Source organism: Syzygium oleosum, unplaced genomic scaffold, assembly GCF_021117445.2.
Source record: "Syzygium oleosum isolate NSW1041296 unplaced genomic scaffold, Sole_v2.1 Sole_v2.50, whole genome shotgun sequence".
In the NCBI taxonomy this organism is placed as follows: domain Eukaryota; kingdom Viridiplantae; phylum Streptophyta; class Magnoliopsida; order Myrtales; family Myrtaceae; genus Syzygium; species Syzygium oleosum.
In genome coordinates this window covers 1,212,872-1,237,014 of record NW_026607534.1, presented here as the reverse complement: position 1 = coordinate 1,237,014, position 24,143 = coordinate 1,212,872, and the positions used below count along the sequence as shown (strand labels likewise).

At 37.4% G+C, this 24,143-nt stretch overlaps 1 protein-coding gene across 4 annotated transcripts; it reads right to left on the bottom strand.

Moving 5' to 3' along the window:
* Positions 1 to 1,612: 1,612 nt before the first annotated feature.
* On the bottom strand, positions 1,613 to 23,576 carry LOC115689492 (putative acyl-activating enzyme 19). 4 transcript variants are annotated; one of them, XM_030615538.2, is made up of 17 exons: positions 23,043 to 23,575; positions 22,312 to 22,785; positions 18,950 to 19,146; positions 17,702 to 17,893; positions 16,062 to 16,772; positions 15,309 to 15,973; positions 14,695 to 14,770; positions 14,511 to 14,597; positions 12,480 to 12,523; positions 9,163 to 9,271; positions 8,535 to 8,594; positions 6,435 to 6,519; positions 6,282 to 6,346; positions 3,242 to 3,301; positions 2,674 to 2,718; positions 1,941 to 2,032; positions 1,613 to 1,876 (listed from the first exon to the last, which is right to left on the bottom strand). In XM_030615538.2, exons 1-17 carry the CDS (start codon positions 23,377 to 23,379, stop codon positions 1,636 to 1,638), a joined length of 3,540 nt encoding a protein of 1,179 aa, XP_030471398.2. In that variant the 5' UTR covers positions 23,380 to 23,575; the 3' UTR covers positions 1,613 to 1,635. The 4 variants fall into 4 exon arrangements, 3 of the variants coding, with proteins under 3 accessions (XP_030471398.2, XP_030471399.2, XP_056163105.1); XM_030615539.2 differs by lacking the exon at positions 2,674 to 2,718; XM_056307130.1 differs by lacking the exon at positions 22,312 to 22,785.
* Positions 23,577 to 24,143: the final 567 nt, after the last annotated feature.

The window sequence follows — 24,143 nt, the reverse complement described above, 5'->3', positions numbered from 1 at the left end:
TTTTCAATTTTTTTTTTCCATCAATACAACTTCTTTGTATTGCGTATTTTTTTTTTATCAATAATCTACTCTCACTAATAGATAATTTAAATATTTTGTCATAAACTTAATCTTTCAAATATTAATTTCACGCAATGCGCGCTCACATTTGCTAGTATATAAACGGACAACTTCTTAAGGAATTCTATCCATTATAACCAATCTTAGCAACCTCTAATCTATTGCTAACTTCGCAGTTTTAGTCTTTTTCTTGAACTCAATTTCGTTTATATAAATGAAAAACATAAACTTTTGAAGAAACTCTAGCCATTCAAGGAACCTTAGCAAGTTAATCTATTGCCAAGTCAGCATTTTTTAATCTCTTTCTTTAACCCAAGTTTGTTTTTATTCTCTATCATTTTTGCCTGTGGACTTGAAAATTTGCCATTATGACCATTCCTAATTAACTGTTTCCTTAATCTATGCTAAATTATTTCATTTATTCATATCAATTTTCATTCTCTTTGTCTCCTTAGCCGAATGCCCTATTAGTGCCTACCATAATTATCTTCATTAAGATAATAATATATTCATCTTCTTAATGTAACATTTCTAATTCTCTTGTCATTGTTACCAATTATCACATCTTAATGTAGCCTTTTATTCTCTCTCTTCTTCCTTTGACACAAGGTCTTCAACTTCTGCCATTTTCCCCTATTATTGTTAGTGGAAGACGTAGCGAAGGTGGTGACTGCACATCCTGACATCAAGAGTAATCAACACATGATGTTATTTCTTATCTCTAATTCTCATCACTCTGTTTTACCTCTTGAAAAGCGCGAAAATCGAACCCCACACATGTGATACTAACATCCTCACCCCGCAATCCCTTTATCAACAGAACCGCATGCCTATTGGCTTTTAATATTCATTTGTATTGTAAGTATTTCCTCTTTCCACAATTCACAATTTTGATCGACATACATGACTTATCCTAACATATTATTTTCCCCAAATGATGTGAGGGGCTTTAAATTTCCTCTTTTCCACAATTCACAATTGTTTCCGTTGAAGTTTCCTTTTTTCTAATGAGAGAATTATATTATTATGTACCCATTGGTAACACCATATCGACTCAATGTTTTCTCATTGCTTATTTTACTATTCATATCTGATGTGTTATCAAATCACTGAAATGACAGCATCTAAAAAGTCCACGAGTTTCTCTGGTAAAAACAAAGGAAACTCTGGCACCCTGATTTTAAGAAGGCCATAATTTTTTAACCGAGTGAAATAAGAGGACCCCCATTGATGATCTTCAAAGTTCATTTTATTCCAGGAACTAAACTCCGTATTGTTAAGATTAATTGCTGCGCAGAACGAATTTTTCCGTACTCCGGATCCTGAGTCGACGACTATCAAACCTAGGTCGCTGCTCTTTGGACCCAAGTACCCTTCACACATTGGGTCGTGGACCATGGCCAATTAGACTCGGGGCTATCAAAAGTTGCTCCTAGTCACAGCCAGCCGGTCTCGAGTAGCCCAGCAGGATCCAGCACACCTCCAACGAGATTCAGGCTGCCACCACCACTCGGAGCGGAGATGCAGCAAATGGGTGTGGCGTAGATTGACATAGCACCATAATGTTTTATCACACTACTCAATCACTGAACTTTGTGATCCAACAGCTATGCAATGTAAATGATCGTCTCTGCAACCAACGAAAATAATGCCACCAATCATCACAGGTGAAGAAAATACATCTCCTTCCAGCTCCAACCTTGCGAACTCTTGAACCATGCACCTATCCTCGATCTGCTGGTTCCTTTCCGTTGCTACATCCTCGTCAATGCGAAGCACCACCACAGATCCCGAGCAGGTACAAATGCAAACCAGCCTGAAAAAGCGGTGATGTTATAAATTACAAGCATTAGGCCAACGAGCTTATGTAGTGTCTTTACCTGTCAGCTGAAAGTCGCAAATGCTCATCAAGATAAGCAGAAGCAGTTATTGGATAGCCAGCATCGTATTCCCAGTATATCTCCCCATTTTCCTGAAGAATCCCCAATAATGATGAGAAAATATGACAGCAAATTGATCAAAGGTCACAGTTTAAGAATAGACTCGGAGAGAATTTCCATCTGAATATCACTGTTTTGAATATCCAATTAAAGAAAAACTGATGAAAGTAGGCTGTGCGAAGATAGTTGTGGTGCTGGGAAGTTTAATAACGGGTGACATGCAGATTGCAGAGGTTTGAGGTTTGTCTTCAAGCAACGATTTCGCCAAGAAACAGCGATAAAGCGATTAGAGAAAAAGATAATCACAAGAATTGTTTTGTATAGTTAAATGACATAAGAACATTTTTAAAATGTGGGGGAAGATGTTTTCCTTGACGCAAATAATAGCAAAAGATTCTTCCAGTATTCTGAAACTAAAATAAAGTTTTCCAAATTGGAAAGTTCAGTAGGAACTAGAGAAGAGACTGGTACTAGGTGGCAAAGCCATCTATATGCAAAGCTACCTGCAAAAGTCTTCAGAAGATTGTGATAAAACCATAGCAACTAATGCATATATTTACCAGCTAGCACTAGAGACTTGGTTAATAGACTTAAAAACAAATGATGAAACTAGATCGATACAAATTCTTGGACAAATCAAGTTGAAGTGAATATGATAAGAGTTCGACCATACTGGTTCTAGTGAAAGAATACTTCCACTTCTGGAGCAAATAAGCACCTGCATACAAGAGAAATCCTCACTTAGATCAAGAGCGAAGGCGGTTCCTTTCCTTATTGATTATCCTGCTCCTTTCGGTTTATTTCATGCTTTTTCAAAGATATCCCATATTTGAAGATAGTAAAGTAATTCATCTAGCAAATAGAGGTTGACGATGGATGAGACGAAGTCTAAACCTTTGGGTCACTTTTTCTCCTCATTGTGCCATACTTGTTTATACCAAGTAATCTCTTCCATTGTTGTTATTTGATCATGTTATCATACTGCATCCAAAATTGCCAATGCTGGTGCAGCACAACATGCAAACGTAATTTATTTGTAGATGAGTAAACTGATGGTCTTCTTTTTGTTAAAATATTTCCTGCAGTATGGTTTTACATGGATTCTTTAGCTCATGTTACTTTATTGCCTCATCGCGTCCTTACAGGAAAGTTGTCCACAATTTTCCTTACATGCTACCCGGGACACATCTTGTACATAGAATGGACTTTGCAAAACATATTCTCTAAAGGAAGTGCTTTACCTGAGTAGGGAGAACAGAAGCAATGCTGGCTCCAGCAAAAATAGGACCACCAGTTCTCCGCTGTTCAAAGTTAACAATTAGGATAAGATTACAAAGCAGAATGCATTTAATAAATTGGAAAGGCATTGCAAAGTGAAGCAGGATAACTTGCATCCATTTAGTAAACAAAATGTCATCCACAATGGTAAAATCAGCAGCCTACTAAGGATCAATGGGACTGTCTAAGGATTGGAATTGGATCGAGGATCGCAAGATCCCAGAAGTTCGAAAATGATCAAGTAAAATATAAATGATCTTTGCAAAATCGATGAGGAGGCTTTTGTGAGATTAAAACTACAAAGCAGTACTACTTTGAAGGCCTACATCTTCTAGAAAAGAAGTCAGGACTTCTATAACCTAAAATACCAAACACATCACAAATTTAAAATATTAACAGGAAACAGATCAGTAAAATCTATAGGACCATATCGATTTCATAATTTTATAAATGCTGTAATTATCTTACTAAACCGAGATCCTACCTATGGTTTGGGATCATAGCATCATAAGATCCTATGATAAAATTACAGATTATCATCTGGCAAATGATGAAAAACACAAGCTTGACAACTTGCATGAAATTAATCTTTATTTATTTTCTCGAGTTTTTGTTCATGGTTACTGTAGCTGAGACTTAATTTTGGTTTTACGGGGTCGGTTGTGGTCTTTAATTATGTTTGGAGAGTCCTATGAATAATGGTTTTTATCCCTATTTATTAGTCTTGAAGAGTTTTTTTCATATTAGATTATTTTTCCATTATAGAATAAAGTTTCTTTAAGAAAGTTGTTCTTTCCTTTCCCTGGCTTTGACAGCCAGAAGAGAATCATTTAGATTGTGCATTTCCTTGTGAATGATTCCTATTTGCTCCTTCAATTCCATCCTTGGTGTTATACACCTTGTTGGGGTTTTCTTCCCTACATCACATATGGCTGTAGATATGGTTCACATGACTGCTAAGTGGTGGTGTCCACAGCTATTCGAAAATTATCATTTCTGTCACTGTGAATTACACATCCTAGCAAGTCAAACCTTCCTTAAGCATTTAGAGATGCACTTTGTAGAAATTGTAGAATTCGGTATTGTAACCATGTGATCCAATTCAGTATTCAAAGGTGGGAAGAGAATACGAGCAAGATCATGCAATTCCACAACAATCAATTCATAATTTGATTGGATCCACAACTTTCTAGCGAATCACCAATTAAGTGCAGCTTGCTAAAACGTCACCATAGAATTACAAGCTAAGCTTCATGGTTTTTCTCTAGTCTTAGTAAGTAAGGAGACTTAAGATCTAAATGGACATGATTCTAGACTGGATTCTAACTACATTGCCAACACAACTATAAGGGCGGTCCTTGGGGCTTCTTGGACACCCAATTAATTTCCACCAGGTGTGAGAGTCCAACCACCCCATCATACATACACCAGGTTATTACCAAGGATATATAAGCCTGTGCTCCTGGGTGTGGTCACAGAAAATGCTTAAGTGGGGTAACTTGAACCTGGCTTTGCGCGAGGAAGACAAACATGCTAATTACTTGAGCAATCCTTGGATTAATTATATCGGTGGTTTTAGAAACTCAAATTAGAGAGATCAACCCATGAAAACTTGCGAGACATTCCCATCTTCCTAATATATGGAAGGATATTCTACTTCATCTTCTCATTGGTAATACTTAGTTATAATACTGCCCAATTATGGATGAAAGCCATCACATAGTTACATTATTAACCCTTCCCTAAAGAGGAACACTGTAGAAATATTGCCATTTCACCCAGAAAAAGTGACAATTTGACAATTAACATTTTATTCACAAGCTAGCATTAAGTTTTTACAATGAAAGTCATTAAATACATGATATGTAACTTCTTTTTCTAGATTTTTGAAGTTTAACACCTGTTTTCATTGAATTTTGCTTCATTTTCCAGCTATCCTACAACTGTTTACCAACTCACAATAGATTCCAAATGTAAAAAAATGAGCCTTTCAATTTACGCCTTAATTTGAAACTATCACTGCAGCTACATTTGGCCTGGACAAGGGACTGACAACATGACCAACATAACAGAGGTAAAACACGGGAAAGTAAGCTCTCTTGCTGAGACAATATATGGGGAGGAGAAGCTATGACGCACTGTTTATTAATTTGCAAGGACTAGAGTGACTCTGGACCCTGCGGAGCAGGCATTTCTATTGCACATCAGGGTAGGTCCATGATGCAGGGGAAACAACACAAACATAGATTGCCAATTACTTGAAAAGAAATGATAAGACCATCTATATCCGTGAGCGTTCGTATGCCAACCCATATTTATGTCTGCTTACTGCTCGTGCATATAAATGCATGTTTATACATCTCTGGGACTTCATCTACAGATGCAACTACATGGAACAACAACATGGACTTGTCGCGGGACTACCCAATTGAAGCACATTAAGCCTATCCTACTCTCGAGCAAACTGTCACCCGAAGTTATCAGCTGAACTATCAATGCTCTAACTATGAGAAGAAAATCTGTTGACAAATTTGTTTTCACTGATGCGACATTTGTCTGCTTCCATAGAAGTCAACATTTCAGGGATAGCGAATGTTTTATAATGGATCACAAAAAAAGGTAAGAACCATAGTATCGAGCGCACAGATCTGCAGCCATGGTGCATTAATCAGATATGCAAAACTTATGATACCATAAAATGCAGATGTATAGTCTCTGACACATTGCACTGATCATTCTCTCGCTTGATAGATTCTAGTACATTAGAATCACAACAGCAATAACTCAAATTATAGATCTCTGACACATCGCACTGATCATTCTCTCGCTTGATAGATTTCATTAGAATCACAATACCAATAACTCAAAAACGTAATGATCATCAAAAGTGAACTTTCCAGAAATTCGCATGGGCTACAATCATTTGGACTGCTGACTTCTATCAAGTGAAAAACTTAAAAAAAGAAAAATCCAAAAACAGTAAGTAAGAAAAATAAGTAGTACCTTCCAAATAATGGATCCAGTGGTATCTAAAGCCACAACAGATCCATTAACCAAGCAGCAAATAACTGTTGCAGAACATGATAGTTTAGAAAAATACCACATAAATTAAGAAAATGTAGACAAACAATCAAGTAAAGACATTTCGCAGACTACCTAGACCAGAAGGAGAACACACGGAGAGAGATCCGAATACTGGCACTTCAAATTCGTATAGCCAGAGAACATAAAATGGTACAGCCTGCACATTTCATGTTAACTTCTGGATCAGAATCTCTTAAACATGCTAGGGCCAACAATCGTATGATTAGGCAAGTTTATAGTTTAGAGAACACAATATCAAATAGCACAAATTGGAATCACTGCACCCACAACAACAGGCATATCTACTGCAAACTGGCCACTATAACAGGGTAAAGAAAAATTCCAAGCCACCACAGGATCATTGCATAAATAACATCAACACTGGCTACTAGCTTACCTTCTCTTACAAAGGAAGAGCTATTGAAAGATGATGGCTACCTCAACTCATTCTGTTCATGTAGCTACTAATTCCAACATGGGAAAATTATTCTATTAGTCCTAAACATTCTGTATGGAGTGCAATTGATTTCTAAATGTTTCAAAATACGCAACCAAATCTAAACCTTTTGAAATTCATGCAATCAAATCCTAACATGGCCGTTGGTGATGTCAAATCATCAGAAAATTGGAATTTTCAGCGAATTTAGCATAATTTTAATACTATCCAAGCCCTAGGGTTTTTGTTGCCTATTGGTTATATGCCTTGATTTTGGACTATTAGACTTAGATATTACGTGAAATCAAGGAAAAACCGAGTTTTGAGTAACACTCTGAATTTGGTCATGAAATCTCATAATTGTATCACAAACTGACCAACTATAGGTGCCTAAAATCGTGCATCGGTTGTCCTTGACTATCAATTTTAGTTTTTTCATTCTAATTTCATTGAAGTGAATTAGAATCTCAAGTTTAACATCTAGGATTTTGGTGACTCGAATTATTACTTCAAATTATTTGATTTGGATTGTTTTGCTGAAATTAAACTAGTAGGTCTCATTACTGTAATAGCTGCGGTATCTAAGAATGATTAAACATTCATCTATCATTTGTGGTTAAATTTCAGATTTAAGCACTGATTCTAGTTTTACTTCTGGATCAATCTAAATTTAACATTGAGTTTTATTTACAATCAACACTCATAATCAAGTCATACTCTCACTAGACAACAAAAATCCCCTGCTTTTCTTTTACACAATTATGGTAGAAACCATGCTTAATTTGGTGAAGCAGATGGTTTTCCCATGACTAGATGCCACAACGGCGATATTTGTTAATTGCACTAATTTCAAAAGGTATAAGAATTCACTGCATTAATTTCAGAAGGATTAGTACCTGATTGCACTTTTTGAAGCATTTAGGACTCTATTGAACCATTTTTAAGAAACTCAGAAAAAAAATTATAAAATTGCAAAAGAATTCTTTTTAAGTTATACAGGTTTTAAAAGAAAGAATAAATTCTTCATAAACCTTTCAAAAGAAAGAAAAAGAAATAGGTCATGAAAACCATTCTATTTTTAAAAGGAATAATAAAAGAATTCTAAAAAAGAAACCCAATTCAATTATTTGGATTAAGAGAAATACCTAAATTGTGTGAAACTTAAAAAGAAAAAGACGGCATGATCCATAATTGGATAATTAATGAAATGTTCCATTCAAATTTGATTGACGGATTTCTCATTAACTAGCTGCAGATGTTGAACAACTTTATTAGGTGGATAAAAAAAGATCCTCAGAACTCTAACCAATGTTCTTCTTAACTTGAATGAAGAAGACTTATAAGGCGGTCCTCCCACAAAAGACAGTCATATTTCATATTCTAGAAATTTAACATTCTTCCCTACACAGATGAATGCAAAAACAACTCAAGTTTCACTTAGGACTCTGCATACCGGAGGTGGTGTAAATCTTGATATCAAAGATCCCAAGATTGGTCCCTTCACTGTATAAAAATAGCCAACCATTCCACAATAATCATTCTAGCCAGCAATCATCTAGTACAATTTTTTTTAATCAAAGTTTTAACTATATCTGTTCTGTCATAAGCAGCTTGGGATATTTATGATTGGAGGTGGTCTTTAATGGCATTTGGAGGTAAAAAGTGGACAATTCAGCATCTGCCATCTAGGTATTCAAACTCCAAGGAAACAAAAGGGAGAAAGAGTTCATATGTACCTTGATACAAAGAGCTGTTACACGACCACTAGTAGATCCTACATAAAGAGTGGTACGCACCTGCATTGAATCAATTGAATTTTAATTTTCTCAAGAATGGTTTTCAAGCAACTACATGGTAATCAAGGGAAAACTTATTATACTGGGAAATGACCTATTCAAAGATATGTAAACACTTTACATTTGAAAAATCAAGAAAAATCTCAAGCATCAAACATGTCAAATATGACAGTTAAAATCAATTGAACCAATTGAAAATAAATCACACAAGTCCTTAGGCCATATTTGGTACAAGGAATGGAATGGAATCATGATTATCTCCTCCAAGCTTTTTCTCTTGTTCAGACGTATCGTAGAATTGAATGGGGCATTCCCAATCTCTCGATATCAGGAATTGGCAAAGAAGGAAAGCAAATTCCTCTCAAATTTGCCTCAATGCAGACACAAACACACACATATTCAATTTTCCAGCATATCCTTTGACATTTTGTTCTCATTTTTTTTAGGACTATCTGACATTCTACAGTATCCCCTCTGGATGTCCATTCCATCCGATTCCTCATACTCAGAAAATTGTAGATGTTTCACAAACAAATCACGCCCTAACAACAGGAAATGCCAGATTCACCTCGTCAATCGCAGGTGAACCAAAGATACTCCCACCACAGCTAATATTAAAAAGACATTGATGATTCTTGTAGTCAAGAGCATAGAGGTTATGGTCGTGAGATCCACACCTGCATAAATCCTTTTTGTGTCAATTGTTTGAAGCAACATATAGAGCATCAAAATTGATAAAAGACAATAGGACAAATGAAAATACAGGCTACTTAGGATAGGGGAACAAACATAGCATTAAAAGAGCATATAATGCAGTGAAGATGCAATTAAAAGGGAGAATAAGTGCCACTAAAACAACATGGCCTAGAAAGGGAAATCGAAAGTCTTAATATTTTATTTGATAGAACCATGTCAAACGGTTGGGTGTTGAGTGCAAGAAAGATTGGGTTGGAGATCGCTATCTTGTGAGTATCCTTTCTGTTTTCTGGCTGGTTTGGAAAAAGCAAAGAAAGCAAGCCTTTTAAGGAGAAGCGTCTTCAAGCCCTGTAATTTTTCATGACTGGTTCAAAACTAATGATTTTAGCATAATGGAATTACTTGCAGATGCAAATGCATTGATTGACAATATATGCTTTCTTTCGTAATTAAGCTCTTTTGAATCTTGACCTCCTTTTGTACGTGGGTTTGCACCCGTTTAGCACCCTATAGTGAATTTCTCTTTATCAATGAAAAGTGAGCTTTCTTGCGATAGCCCCCACAATACCGTACACACTATCCTCCTTATCGAGCACCATATCCTCAGCAAGAGGCACAAATTCAGAAACTTCTGGCATCGTCTAGCCCCATTCTCATCTGAACTGCTTCAGCTTATTTGTGGTGCCATCATAGGCGTGGGTGCTCCAAGGATTTATCTTGCCCCCATGTTGATGGAGTCTCGAAATATATTAGAGAAGGATAGAATTCTTTTAGTTGTTGGATTAGATTTGAATTCAATAATGGGTGTAGTGTTCCTCTCTGACAAAAAAACTGGTGCACAGACATTCATCTTTAACATTGTTATTCCACTCTTTTTTCTCTCTCTACTGACCAGGATGCCCTGGTTTCTAACGTCTTGTACGTCAACACCAGCACTGTACTCTGAACTCCCACCTCAATTTATATTTTAGGGAGCTTGATGTGGTCCGCACATTCATATCTTTCTTTATAGCCCAAGGTAAAAGGTATTGGAGAAGGACAGACTCATCTAGAATTTTGTTAAATGCAGAGCCTTTCTGTTAAATCTTATTATTTAGCCATCGGAAGTCTCTCCATTGATTCCTTCAGACAATTCATGCCATTTGGCTTCCTTACGCGCCCCTGACGACATCCTTTTCTGCTGGGCAGCTACTTGGAATAGAGTTCTCATTGTTGAGAATCTCTGACAGAAGAACTTTTAATCAACTGGTGCTACTTATGCAATGCACATGAAGAATGTAATTATTCTAGGATCTTCAAGAGAGAGGGAGAGGGAAACAATAAAACTACATCTTTACTAAATGACTTAATGAAAAAGTACATAAGATGGCTTTGCTTATAGAGAATGAGAGACACTAACAAAACCCTAATGTCCTTCTTTATGACCACCTATACTAACAACTAGCTAATATCCATAGATATATACTGACACTCCTCAAGCTGGAGCATCCAGGTTGCATATGACAAGCAGAACTTTCTTCCATAGTCTGTGACTAAAGCGCTGTGCAAGCCAGACCTTACACTAGATAAGGGATGTAAATAAATCAAATGGATTTGAGACGATGACAATGGTGCATGCCGGACCTTACACAACAAACTGAATGTAAACCATATCAACACCAGATTTGACAAAAGAGCTGAGGAGACAAATCGAGATCGAAAAGTTGACACCTTTCTCTTCCTTGAACAACAAAGATAACATCGAGAGACCCAACTCACGAATTGAGGCAAACTGAACTTCATCAACCCACAACTCTCGACTCTGGCTGCTCGACAAATGTATGCTTGACTCTTGAGCTCACAGCTGCCTGGAAACTTGATGGAGGCTTCACTAGGCAATGACACTTGCAATTGATGAAGAGTCTCACAACGAATATCATCCACATTAGGCTTGTTGAGAGTTGACCAAAATTGGGGAACTTTTTGAAGATAAGGCGCTGCAGATTGGAGCATTAACACACCCTAGAAAGCCTTTTTTCTTTTCTGGAAATTGGAGAAGACGACAAAATAACAAACCTAGGACCAAAAACAGCAAACGGATGAGAACAGTAGCTTGATTGTGACGGAGAGGTAGAACCAATAACCATGACCGAGAATGAATACATGACGGAAGGACAAGAGAACAGAGAGGCTCTAGTCTTCACCAGCGATAAGGATCTTGGCAAAAGATTGATGAGGCGGCAGTGAACAACCACAACTCCCCTTGACTACGATGGAGACAGAGAAACCTCTGGCTCATGAGAGAGCTCTGCTCTCAGAGACAACCAAAGAGACCGCAACAAACACGAAATGATGATGTTGCTCTTGAAGTGTGGCTGCTCTTGAGGTTGACGAGGTAGAAAAGATGATGGCAGAGATGAGGTTTTTTTTAAAAGACTGCCGGCTAGAAGAAAGACAAAGTAAGAATTTTTGGAGTTCAAGATTTTATTTTTATCTTTTGTTGCCTCAAATCCCATTTTCTTGGTGGCTCTAATACCATGTAAATATTTTATAATTTTCAAGAGGGAGGAATAAAGAGAATTAATAAAGACTACATCTTTACTAAATGACTGACTGATAGAGTACATAAGATGGCTCTATTTATAGAGCCTGAGAGCCTGAGAGACAGTAACAAAACCCAAATTTCCTTATTTATAACCACCTAATAACTACCGCCTAAAATACATAAATATACTCAAGTAGAGAACATACCTATCATCGATTTCTTTATCGGGTGATGCTAACAACTGTTCTAGAATAATCTCAAACCTTGAATCATTGCTTTGGGCCATGCAAATCAAGGAAATCTTCCATTTTGTCTCATATGGTGCATTTTGGAGGGACTATAAGAAGAGTCCACAGCTTCTTTTATCTTTATGGTTTTTAGTCTTCTTTGGTTTCATGTTGTGACTCTTCTTTGCTATAACTCTGTTATTTGAGTTTTGAGTTTTCTGTTTCTTGTATCCTGTTTAAAATTTTGTACTAGAACAATGTTTCTTGTAATAAATTGTCTTTGCTTACAGAAAAAAGAAAATTGTGGTACAGTGTCACAGCCTGGCAATAATTCGTGGGCAGATATCTCGTATTAGTCACCCTTTCTATGTCCAAGGAATAAACATGCCAAAATACAAGTAAAAGAAAAAATTCATTAACAGAAAGGACTGGAATTACCATATCAATTGCCGTTGCCCATCTGCAACTGGCTGTGATTTTACCTATGAAGCAAGGAAAAGGGATCTGCTAAACAAACATAATTCAAAATAAAGAATATAATAAGCATATAGAGCGAACGTTCTAAAGAAAGGAAATTTCAAAAAAAAAATCAAGCAAATGCTTGATGGAAATTGTGTGCAATTGCCCAGTTAATGGAGTAAGGCTAGGTGTCTTGTTTACCTTTAGTAAAAGATCAGTACAACAAACATAATAAGATGCCTCCTAAATCATTACTAATTTATCATTATCACAGACAGACATTGCACAATACTTGAATTACAAGACAAGGGTATCCAACATGGGACCACAGCCAAAACATAAAACCATATGTATACTCTGTTTTGACAAGACACATATGTCAGTTGCACAAGAGTTTTTCAAGCACTATACGCATGCCTGTGATGCAATTTTGCTCACAAAAGCTTTGTGGCATGTTCTCATCCTTCATCATGACAATGTCAAACCCAGTGCATCCCATTGTCAGTATCAAACTAAGCGTAGCTTGCCCTCATTATTTTTTTGTTGTTGTCTTTTCTCTGTTCTTTTGCTCCGTACTAAAATTGATGTAGGGGAACCCTAACAAGGGACCTTGATACCATTTTGACAAAATCGAAAAAGTACAATGCAGCAAAAGAACAAAAAAGAGGGCTACAGTCAAGATGAATGACGCCTCAGAATCATTCTCCCATTTGGAAAAAAATCAAGCTCGGCCGTAGAAACTTGGACTACTTCAGTGTAAATCTGTAACCGTCTCTTCCTCAAGAAATTGATGTGCTTGTAATAGCTGATGCAACCATTTTAGTAGGAACTTTCTAGGCATGTTACCCGTCCTGGTCAGCATCATTTTCCCCTCAAATTCAATCATTGACAGCACCTTATTTAGGTCCATTAGAAAGTCATTCGATGTCTAAATTTTGGACAATGAAGACATTTACCATGGACGTACGTTGGCAGCCATGCTGGAATAGTGGAATAAGGAAGAGAATTGATGGATGTCATGCAGTGAATTTAATCTAGTAAATGCATAAGCAGCCAAATTACATTTATGTTTTAGCAAGAAAGATGAGGTACTCTCTCTCTGAAGCAAGTGATTATGTCACAAGGGCGAATCTCTCCCTAAAGCAAGTAATTATGGCACTTCATCAAGGATAAAGATCACCAATGGAGGTAATGTAGTCTAGTTAGAAGAATACAAGAATCTAAGAATGCTCACGGACTGGGTTTATGGTGATGGATCAAAGATGGTACACATATGTTCTGGAATCAGTATAGATTAGATAGAGGTGGGGACATATTAAGCTCTTTCGCAGTATACTACTGATGATTTCTTTCTAAAGAGAAGGACAAACAGTAAATCATCTGTTCCCATGATGTGGCTGGTCCAATAGTCGCTGTTTCACTTCTTTTCTTTGTTGGGGATCAATTGGATTTACAGAAAATGTAATGTTGTGGAATATTCTGCACATGGCAAGAATTGGAACTTGGAAGCTGAAGAAGAAAGTTATATACCAGGATTCTCTCTCCAACTTTTGGCTCCCATGAAAAGAAAAATGATAGCTTTTGAAAGATTTAAAAAGACTCATCAGTCTGTTTGACAGACGCATCAAGTTTAGCTCTCTCTTTCGTATATCGAGAGAAATTAATTCTCTTAAGATATCATACTTGACATTGTAGATTCGATAGCTTGTATCTTCTCTGAGAGCTTTTTGTTATCCCCTTAGTGCCTTCTAGTGAAGCTTTCTTATTTAATCAGTGGAGGAGAAACGGATTGTATCTCTTCGACAGATTGCATATGCAAGGCAACTACTTTGAAGCCACTTAAAGCAGTCATAGGTACTACCAATTACATGAGATCTGCTAATCCTAAAAATGATTCACGGTGTAACTTGTGCTTCACCAAAATTTGTACTCTTGTGAATTTTCGATGGCGACTGCCATCCCTCAATTAGTAAATCAATGAAAAATGATACAAGTATAAAACTGTCATACCTCACCACCAGTTTGAAAAGTCCAGCAGATTTTACCATTTGAGAAATCAACGAAATAAATTTTCCCTTCATAACATCCAACTACAACCTGAAAAGACCAAATAGAATCAAATCAATCGTTGTGTCTATAAATCAGGTCTTCACAGACACGAAGGCAGATTATGCATGCAAAACTAAGGACAGACCTGAGAAAAGTCACTTGTAACAGCAGCCGAACATTCAATTCTTCCATCTAGTTTAATCTCCCACAGAACATGACCACTATATGATTCATGTTAGTATCAACACTCAGAAAATTATCAGTCTATTAAAAATGGATCATAAGAATTAAATCACACATGATTATGATGAATCCATGTTTGAAGAGGACTAAAGGCCATCTAATCATTTATCTTCTTCTTGCCTAATCTTCTAACTGGCCAGCCTAAATCAGTTTTTGATTCGGCTTGGGGTTATCACTTCCCATTAAAAATGGACCCAAGATCAGCGAGCTATTCATCCCATTCATCATGGGTAATATCAAATATGAAAAGGAAACAAATACAAAATTATAACCGAATATCATTTCTTTAATGTTAGCACAATTGGAACACAAAAAAGAGTAGCTGAGATAGATCACGTCATCACAATATCGGATGATTATTTCTAACATGCACTAATTGACATGGCTTTTTCAGTTAAAAATAACAGTTTTGACATTATATTGACATATTATTAAGATTGGAAAGAAGTGCGAAGTAACTTCATTTAAAGCATTTGGATATTTCAGAAGTAGCTGAAAAATAAAATATGTGCATACCTTTTCGCATCAATACGGACAAATCTTTGTGAATGAGAGCCAATAAACACACAAATCTCTTGGTCACGGACCACAAGCAGTGGCGATGCATCAACACAGGACTCCATGGGAGCTTTCCATACTTCATGCATCAAACCTTTTAAGTCTCTTGAGAAATCTAATTGCAAACTCTGTTGATCTACATCTTTCACACTGTTTTCATCTTCATACATAACCCTATTGCACCGGCTTAAGGAACATGGCTCTAACAATGACATAGATTTCCATGGACCCTCAGGAGTAAGATCAACTTCAGAGCTGAACTTCAAGCGCTTTGATGTAAGCTTGTCATTCTTGGAGTCCGGTGAGATAGTCCTCGTCAATCTCCTCTCCTGTCCAAGGCCAACAAGCTGGAATTCACTTAACTTATCTACGTGGGAGCTTTTCCTCTCATTAGCTTCAGAATTCATTCCCAAAGAATCGCTTACATTGAGATCTACACTTCTTAATCCTTGCTTTTCTAGAAGGATAATCTGTAACTTAGATGGAGTAGGGAAATCGTAGAGTGACTTCATGCTAATCCCAAGATTATGAGAAGCATGAGCTGCAGCAATAGAATTACCGCCTAAGGAAAAGAAATCGTCATCATCAGAGACCTCTTCAATCATCAAAGCATCACAAAAGGCCTGACAAAAATATGTTGCAGGTTACGTTTCTGCATTGAGCAGTCATATAGTCAAAGAAATTTTCTGTGCGAGAGGTCAAAGAGAAAACCTTTTTTATAACTTCCAAGACGTTGCTACTGTCAGTGTCAATATTATCTTTGGAATGCATCATGACTGAAGCAGACAGAAGCTCATAATCCACTTTTCCACTCGAAGTCCTAGGAAATGATTCTAGAAAGACGAAATGGTGTGGAACCATCGCATAGGGCAGCTTCTCAACCATCCAATGTCTAATGGATCCGGATACTTCACTGGGTTTCTTCTTTTCATTCAACAATAGAAATGCTTCAAGCTGCACAAGTTCCTCTGGACCTTTGTGACAAACCACAGCAGCATCAAGAACAGCCTCATGTCCTCTAAGCATACTTTCAATTTCCCCCAGAGCTATTCGTTGACCATTAATCTTCACAATATGATCTTTCCGCCCAAGAAAAACAAAGTCACCGCTTGCTAGCTGCTTTGCAAAATCACCAGTCCTGATGAATAATTGTCTTTGATGTTCTTCATCAGAACGGTAATGGGATGAGTTGTGGGGCAATTCCACATAATCTAAATGGTCTGCAGATAATTCTGACATGTATCCACTTGAAATGCAGACACCACCAACATATACCTCTCCATGATTTAATTCACCATCTTCACCAACAAGCACAACTTCACAATTAGATATAGGAAGACCAATTGGAACATTGGATAATTTCTCTGCTTCCAACATCATCGGCAACCTTTTGCAATCAAAATATGTACAATCACCAGCCACCTTCAAGAAAAGTCAAATACATTTACTAAAATAATTAAGTAATTGATTTTCAGAAAAGTCAAGAAAAGTCCCGCACACTGATGGAGACTGTAAAAGTTTAGCTGGCAAAATGGGCCTAATTCCAAAAAAAACACCAACTTTACCTTGAGTGACAATTATGGCTTGAACTTTTTTTTGTCTCATAAAAAATCACCAACTTTCACTTAAGTCCCAAATCTGGCCCAAACAATTTGAAAATTTTACATCATGAGGGCCAGATTTGGAATTCGAGTAAAAGTTGGTGCTTTTTATTGAGACAAAAAAAGTTCGGGCCAGAATTGACACTCAAGGTAAAGTTGGTGCTTTTTTTTGGAATTAGCCCGGCAAAGTGAGACAAAATAAAATTTATGAAGCAAAGTGGTATTGAAGACAAACTTCTTTTGGAAACTTTTTTTTTTATTTAACTATGGTTTAAAACTGCACATGCAGAGCGTCAAGATCCTTTCACAGTGAACAGTATGAAAAGAGCTATATTGCTTCTCTAGTGTCATATCACAAAATAATGCTGCTTCTGATGGGAGAAAAAAAAATGGAAACTGCATAACAAAAGGCGGGGCAAAAGTAGCATTGATATTTTTAGGCTTCCACTGGGAAAAAGGAAAAGAGAAAAGGTATTTATTGAATCATTCTGTCAAGAAAGTAGAGATGTAAAGACACACAAATTGTAAAAGTACCATGATATGAAAAACATGAGGCGAGACTCATAGGATGTATACACTGTCATTCTTTTGCAAAACCAATCTCATCTTCTAAACGTACTTTACAAACCAATAAAAAATTTTATTTCCAGATACCATATGGGAACATCATAAGAACTTTACCCACAAGTAGTTTAAAGCTGCTAAATTGATTTTTAGCAAAAAGAAAAAGTGTGAATGTTGATTCCAGACCTCAGTACTTCCATACAAATTCAATATAGTGGTCTTGGGTAATAATCTAGTAAGTTCCTTCCACAATGATACAGAAAATTCTTCACCACTGAGCACTAATAACTCCAATGATCGGGGGACTCGACTTAGCATGGCAGGAATGATTGCCTTCATCAATGATGGAACAGCAATTAGCCTGCTGATGTGATAAGCCTGCAGAATGGAGATTAAATCTTACTAACAAGTGAAAGAATACATATATGGACCCTTCTGACAATACATCATACTTATTGTAAGATATTAAGAATACATAATAAAATGGGAAACTTGGGCATGCTCACTGCCATATATTGTCCTGATATAGTGAAATAAATTCTATACTCCCTTCAGAAGGAAAGGTTAATATTATCGAAAAAATATCCATCAGTTTTATCAAAGTTGTACAAAAATGAAAAACCTACAAGAGAACTAAATATTAGTCACTAAATATAAGAATACTTGCAAAGGAAGTTATCCTAAGTCAGTAATACATTTCCTGTAACCTCTCTTAGTCAGTAATACGTCTTAGTTTATCAAAAATGAACATTCCATTCACGATCAAGCTATTACCCGTAAGTTTCACATTATTTAATTTGTAAAATCCTAGTGAGATTCAGTGAAGTTCAACTAGATTGATGCAACTTATATTATTTTCAGCACATTGGACTTTTCCTTTTACATTTTGGCCCCCTAGTGTTGTATTTCTGGATCCATCCTGCCATTGGTATCCCACACTTGGAAGAAGTTGAAAAGGAATTACATATATGCATGTAAGCATGTATGTATGTATGTAAGTATGCATGTGTGTGTGTGCGCGCATGTGTGCATGTGTAGAACAATCAATTCTTTGTCACTGCAGTAGATAGGGGAGAAAATCTGATTTCTTTCTGAATTAGCCTAAAAGCATTTCCCAACTGAAAGTATTTTCTGACACAATGGAAACTTACAAACTATTTGAGATGCTAGTAAGTAATATGTCAATAAAACAAAAGAAAAAAGAAGTAGAATGTCAAGTACAAACTGAATAAATTAGGTCAGAAATGCCACACTTGGTTTAGTAATCAATTCATGCAACTTATATCCACGTAGAACAAAAAAAACCAGAAAGATATATTTTACAGCGAGAGGTTGTGACTGACATATTTGGTAATGAGGAAAAGATAGAAGAAAAATCCCAAGGCAAAGCACCCTAAGAAATAGAAACAAGATACTAAAATAAGTACCTCATACCTCAAGAAAATCAGCAACAACTAAAGCATTGTGCTTTAGCTTATTGAGCGGAGGAATAACCAATGTACAAGCACAAAGAATAGAAGCTAAAAATTCCTGGAGGTGGTCAACAAAGCTTATTGATGTCTTGAACAGCAGAAGTTCTTTTCCATGCAAAGGATAGAGTCTTTGCATCCAAGAAAAGCGATTTAAGAGACCTGCAAGAGAGAAGAAAGGTATGATTACTCTTTACAGAGTTATCCGATAGCAGAACAACTTCAAAAATGAAAAAGAGGTCAGCATGATAATTCCTTTACAAGTGCCACAATATTACTTGCAAAAACATCACCTACATACACAAACAACAAATAAAAGGTAAGAGAAAAGGAGCCTTGCACACACAATTCAACCGTGAAGTGGACAATTACTTCTCTAAGGTTAATGTGAAGGTCATCTATTCCTTGTAGATTCCAGGTTTTTCAGTTTCATCATGGAGTAAGATTTTAGCAAAGTCCATAGCCATGAGATGTTCTGTCCCTATTGAGAAGTTTGAAGGACTGAAAGTATTTAAATCACCGAGTTTTAAGCAGTTGTTTGCTTTCCGATTGTGTTGTGTGGTATTTAAGAAACAATAGGCATGATGTTAAGTCAAGGACCTTTAATCAAACTTTTCTCTTGATGCTTCATCAAAGTTTTCAATAATCTTTCATCATCTTGCAACCTAAATATACAATCACTGTTCATAGGTACTGTGCACATTGCATACATAGTACCTTTAGACTTTCTTTTCATTCTATCAGAGCTTTCTCTAGCCTCAGGTTTATGGTGAAAGTCTGGTGGTCTGGGGCATAAAAGGTAGGTGGCTCACTGCTGCTCGAATTGTGATGCTTTGGCCTTCCTCCACTATAGAAAATTTTAATGATTGAAGGATATACGAGCCAGCCAATAAAGAAGAATAAAAATAATATCATTAAAGGAAAAGTCTCTTTCTCCCATGTGCTGCTCTACCAGTATGGTGTCTTCCCTATTCCTATCACCATGTGTCAAAATCATCGGTGGTTAAAAAGTTAAACCCAAAAGCTTAAGCTATTAAATGAATGCATAATCCAATATTTAAATGTTGTAATACTCCCCCCTGTGCGTAGGTTGAGTTTGGCCTAAGCCTTTTGATTCACGAAATATATGATTGACGAGACAAATAAAAGTCCTAGAAAGGTTTAAACTCCAATTTTACTACTCTGAAATTAAGAAGAATTTATGTGGGATCACTGCCACTTATTCTAAAAACTTAAGCCAGTAGGGAAGAAGACAACTACACACGTATAACATATTATACATTAGTTCAAAGCCTTCAACAATCACTTCTTTGAAACAGCATATTCAATGAGTTCAAATTTTGTTTAGTTGAATGTGGCTGGTAGATGGTATACCGCCAACAATGATACGATACGCGGACTAAATATGAAACTTGAGTAATGTAGCAAAACTTATTGCAAAAGTGAATCCTTTAGGGATGTTGAGTCCGTGTTGCAAAAAGGTAAAGATATTGAAAGATATGTCACCCTCAAGGATACATTGACAGAACTTGAGAGTGCACTGATGTTCTTGTGCATGGTCGAGGTAGATCAAAAGTTATAGGAGGCTCAAATATGATGGCAAGACTATAGAGGACCTCATACATCAGGAGCTAAAAAGGCATTATAGTGGAAGAATCACAGAAATACAATTCTTATAGCCACCCTAACCAGGATGAAGACTTTGTTCCCATTCACATCGGAGCTTAGTCCAGCTCAGTCAATGGTGGATATAAACTACAATCAAATCTCACAAGAAGAAAGTAATTCCAAGATAGAATCATAGTATACTACTCTCTGATGCACTTCTTTCAATTTCTCTAGTTGGAAACAACTCTAGAAAGTTAAAGTTCCATCAAAGACAGCAGTCTTGCATGGAAAGTTTATTTTGGTTTTCAATCCAGAAAATGAGCAGACATTTTGAGAAGCGGACACAGTATTGTTGTGGAATGGTCACTTATGTACAGAAAAGAACGATGGTCCTATACATATTTGGCCCCACCATTTCACCAAAGCTTTTGAAATGGCTATAGTGCTTTATGGGTGAAAAATCTCATCCAGAATAAAAGGGTAATAGCAGTAGAGTAGGTAATTAGATAACCAACCCAAGCAAAGAACCAAGACATACTGAGGAAGGGAAAGAAATCAACTTTACATACGTATGATTAAGACGAGGTCAAAAAACCGCTCTTTATTCAGGTAGTATTGCTGGTGTGCTAGCCTAGTATTCAAACTTCATAACTGTAGCTATATTCTCCAGCAGAAAAAATGCAAACCCAATTTCAACGTTGGCAATCAAATGTCGATCTTTGCAATTTCAACACTTCCAGTGGGTCATGTAGTGATTACCTTCGCATTTTCGTGGGGAGCACTCGTGAGAAAAAAATTTAGAGGGGAGGAAGAGGAAGGGTCCACTTATCAAGGTGGCAAGCTGATAGTTGGACCAATCAAGGCAGACCTTCTGATCATTAGATACTAGTTAACCAAATTGGGAAACCACCAAAATCAGGAAAGGTAGTTTGGATGGGCATCAGGTTTCTCAAGAGGCACCTCCCTCAAATGGCTGCATAGAGCCATCATTGAAAAATACGTCTATGAAGCCTAAAAGTTTGCAGATCTCTGGGACAATAGCAAGCAGATGACTTTGACGCACCAAATTCTTATGATTTCAGCTTGTGAGGAAAGTACAAATGGGAAGGGTAAACTTCTTTCTTCAGATTAGGTTGTAATGGATCCGACTGAACTATCTGGGGCTTTATGTGTCAAAGAACTGTTGGAAGGCTGGCAATCAAAATGAGTTATGCTAAGAGATCCATCTGACGGTTCTAAAAAAGTAGATGCTATCAAGTGGTCCAAGGATAATGAAAACGTTCACGAACAATTTTTTTCATAACTACCTCATTTACCCAAACTGCAATACCAAAGCTAACAAAAACATTTTTCTCCTGAGAGAGCAGTCTCTTGTGCTTGGGTACTACTGAATATTATCAAAGCCTGCCAGTATTACAGAAAAGGGGAGCCGTCTCATCATTTACCGCACCAGAGTTGTTGTCACCTATTACAGTGTCCCTAGGACATGCTTATAGTGACTAGCGTTTCGATAGTATGAAGATGAAAGGAAAAAACACAACATAGATTATACAACAGAAGCCAAAAGCCACAGATGAAAGCATAAGGCTTCTTTAAATTGACTCTCACTAGCACCAAAGATAATGCCGAATAATATGATTTTACTTAGGGGGCAAATAAATGAAATACTACAATTCACGATATGAAAATGCAAGCAAACGGAAAAAGCAAACTGCACACCTTCTTCAGTGCCACAAACTCCTTTAGGCTTTCCAGTTGATCCCGAGGTGTACATCAAATAACAAAACAACCTTCTTTTCTCCCGTACACAAGGCCAAACGATATTTCCATGCCTACTAAGTTCTGTGGTACTTTCTTCCATGGAGAACAGCACTACAGGGCAACTCCCAGATTCCACTATCCAATCTGTTTGCCGACCGTGGCTTTTACCAAATGATGACTTGCATGCAATAATGAGCTCAACATTAGAACGAGAGACAATCGACAACATCCTTTCCTTAGGCCACATCGGGTCAATAGCTAAGAAAGCTTCCCCACACCTCAAAACAGAGAGAACAGAGACAATGTACTCCACTGAAGGAGGTGTATAGATTCCAATTACTTTCGGTACATAGACATCCCCTGACTCCATCAATTGAGCTGTACCTGGTCTGAATGTATACGCTGCTTCGTCACCACTACGATAACTTTTACCTAGAAAAAATTTGAAATATCATTTCAGCTGCTTTCATTAACAAGGCCATCCATCTCACAAATCACCGCCACTAAAGAAATTATTGTCACAAAATCCGACCTTCACCGAGGATCATATACAGAAGCAACCTTCTAAAGTTGAAGACGCACCGTGCAACACTTATCACTTAAATCGATCAACAGTCATTTAAACCAAAGTTCTAATGCAACCGAATGTCGGCATGATATACAGAGTTAGCACGGATGAAACTCCGCACCTGAAGGTTTGATGAGGTCGGGGTCGTCACCGCCGTCGAGTACGTTGCGGAGACGGGAGCTGAGACAATCGACGGCCAGCGACACGTCGGAATAAGCAAAGCACTGGTCCCCGGGGTAGAGCGGCGGGGACAGGGACCGCGCGCGCCCATCGCAGAACCGATCGACGCCGCCGGCGGAGAAGCCGGAGCCGGCCGCAGTCGTCTGGCGCAGCTCACCGGGAACGACGGCGCCGCCGTACGCGTGCACGAGGGCGATTTTGCTAGGGTTTGCGGACGCGGCGACGGAGAACGCGTGCGACAAGCAGCACCGGCGCGGCTGCTGCTCCGCCTCGCTCATCTGCTTCCGCTGAATGGGGAACTCTGGTTCCTTGGGTATGTATATGCTCTATCGTCCCTATTATTGCATTCCGTAGCCAAAAGATTCGAGCTCGAGCTGGCGAAGCGAGGGATTTGAATTCATCGATCGCCTGCTGCTCTCGCTGAAGCGGGATTAACCGAGAAGGATGAACTAACAATGGCCGTATCGCTGAGAGGTTCTTTGGACGAGTGCAGAAGTTTCTCACCCTTCTAGAAAAAGAAACCCCCAGAAGACGAGGCACTATAGGTGCGTTCGTAATAATTTAATATCACAAAAAACCTCAAATAGGTAAATATGTAATAAATTTATTTTAAATTAATTTGATAAATATGTGACAATCTATGTTAAATCTGAGTCACCTTCCTCAATAGGAACATCAGCATGACAGGATTGCATAGAATTTAAAGAAACTCACGATCAGCTCCGACACATGCCAAAAATTTCAAATCCTACGGATGACGCGTGGTAGTTGACGAGTGTATCAGTTTGGGATTTAGTTCTTCATTTGTCACAGGTGTATCAATTTGTGATTTTTCGTGATATTAATCCAATTTGACGGAAACTAATGAAGGGTAAATTTATCACAAGTGTACCAGTTTGGGAGTTTTTATTGTCATAAAATTAGTTCGGGGTAAATTTGTCACAAATGTACCAGTTTGAAAGTTTTTATAGTTAAAAAATTAATTTAAGATAAATTTGTCACAGCTGTATCAGTTTGAAATTTTTCATGGTATTAATCCTTA

What these genes read in the sequence shown, in the direction of transcription:
- LOC115689492 (XM_030615538.2), bottom strand. Translation starts at nt 23,379, where the DNA reads ATGAGCGAGGCGGAGCAGCAGCCGCGCCGGTGCTGCTTGTCGCACGCG. An exon ending in TCTTGGAAGTTATAAAAAAG is followed by an intron (nt 15,974 to 16,061) that starts GTTTTCTCTTTG and finishes TATTTTTGTCAG; the next exon opens with GCCTTTTGTGATGCTTTGAT. An exon ending in GTCCGTATTGATGCGAAAAG is followed by an intron (nt 14,771 to 15,308) that starts GTATGCACATAT and finishes TGAATCATATAG; the next exon opens with TGGTCATGTTCTGTGGGAGA.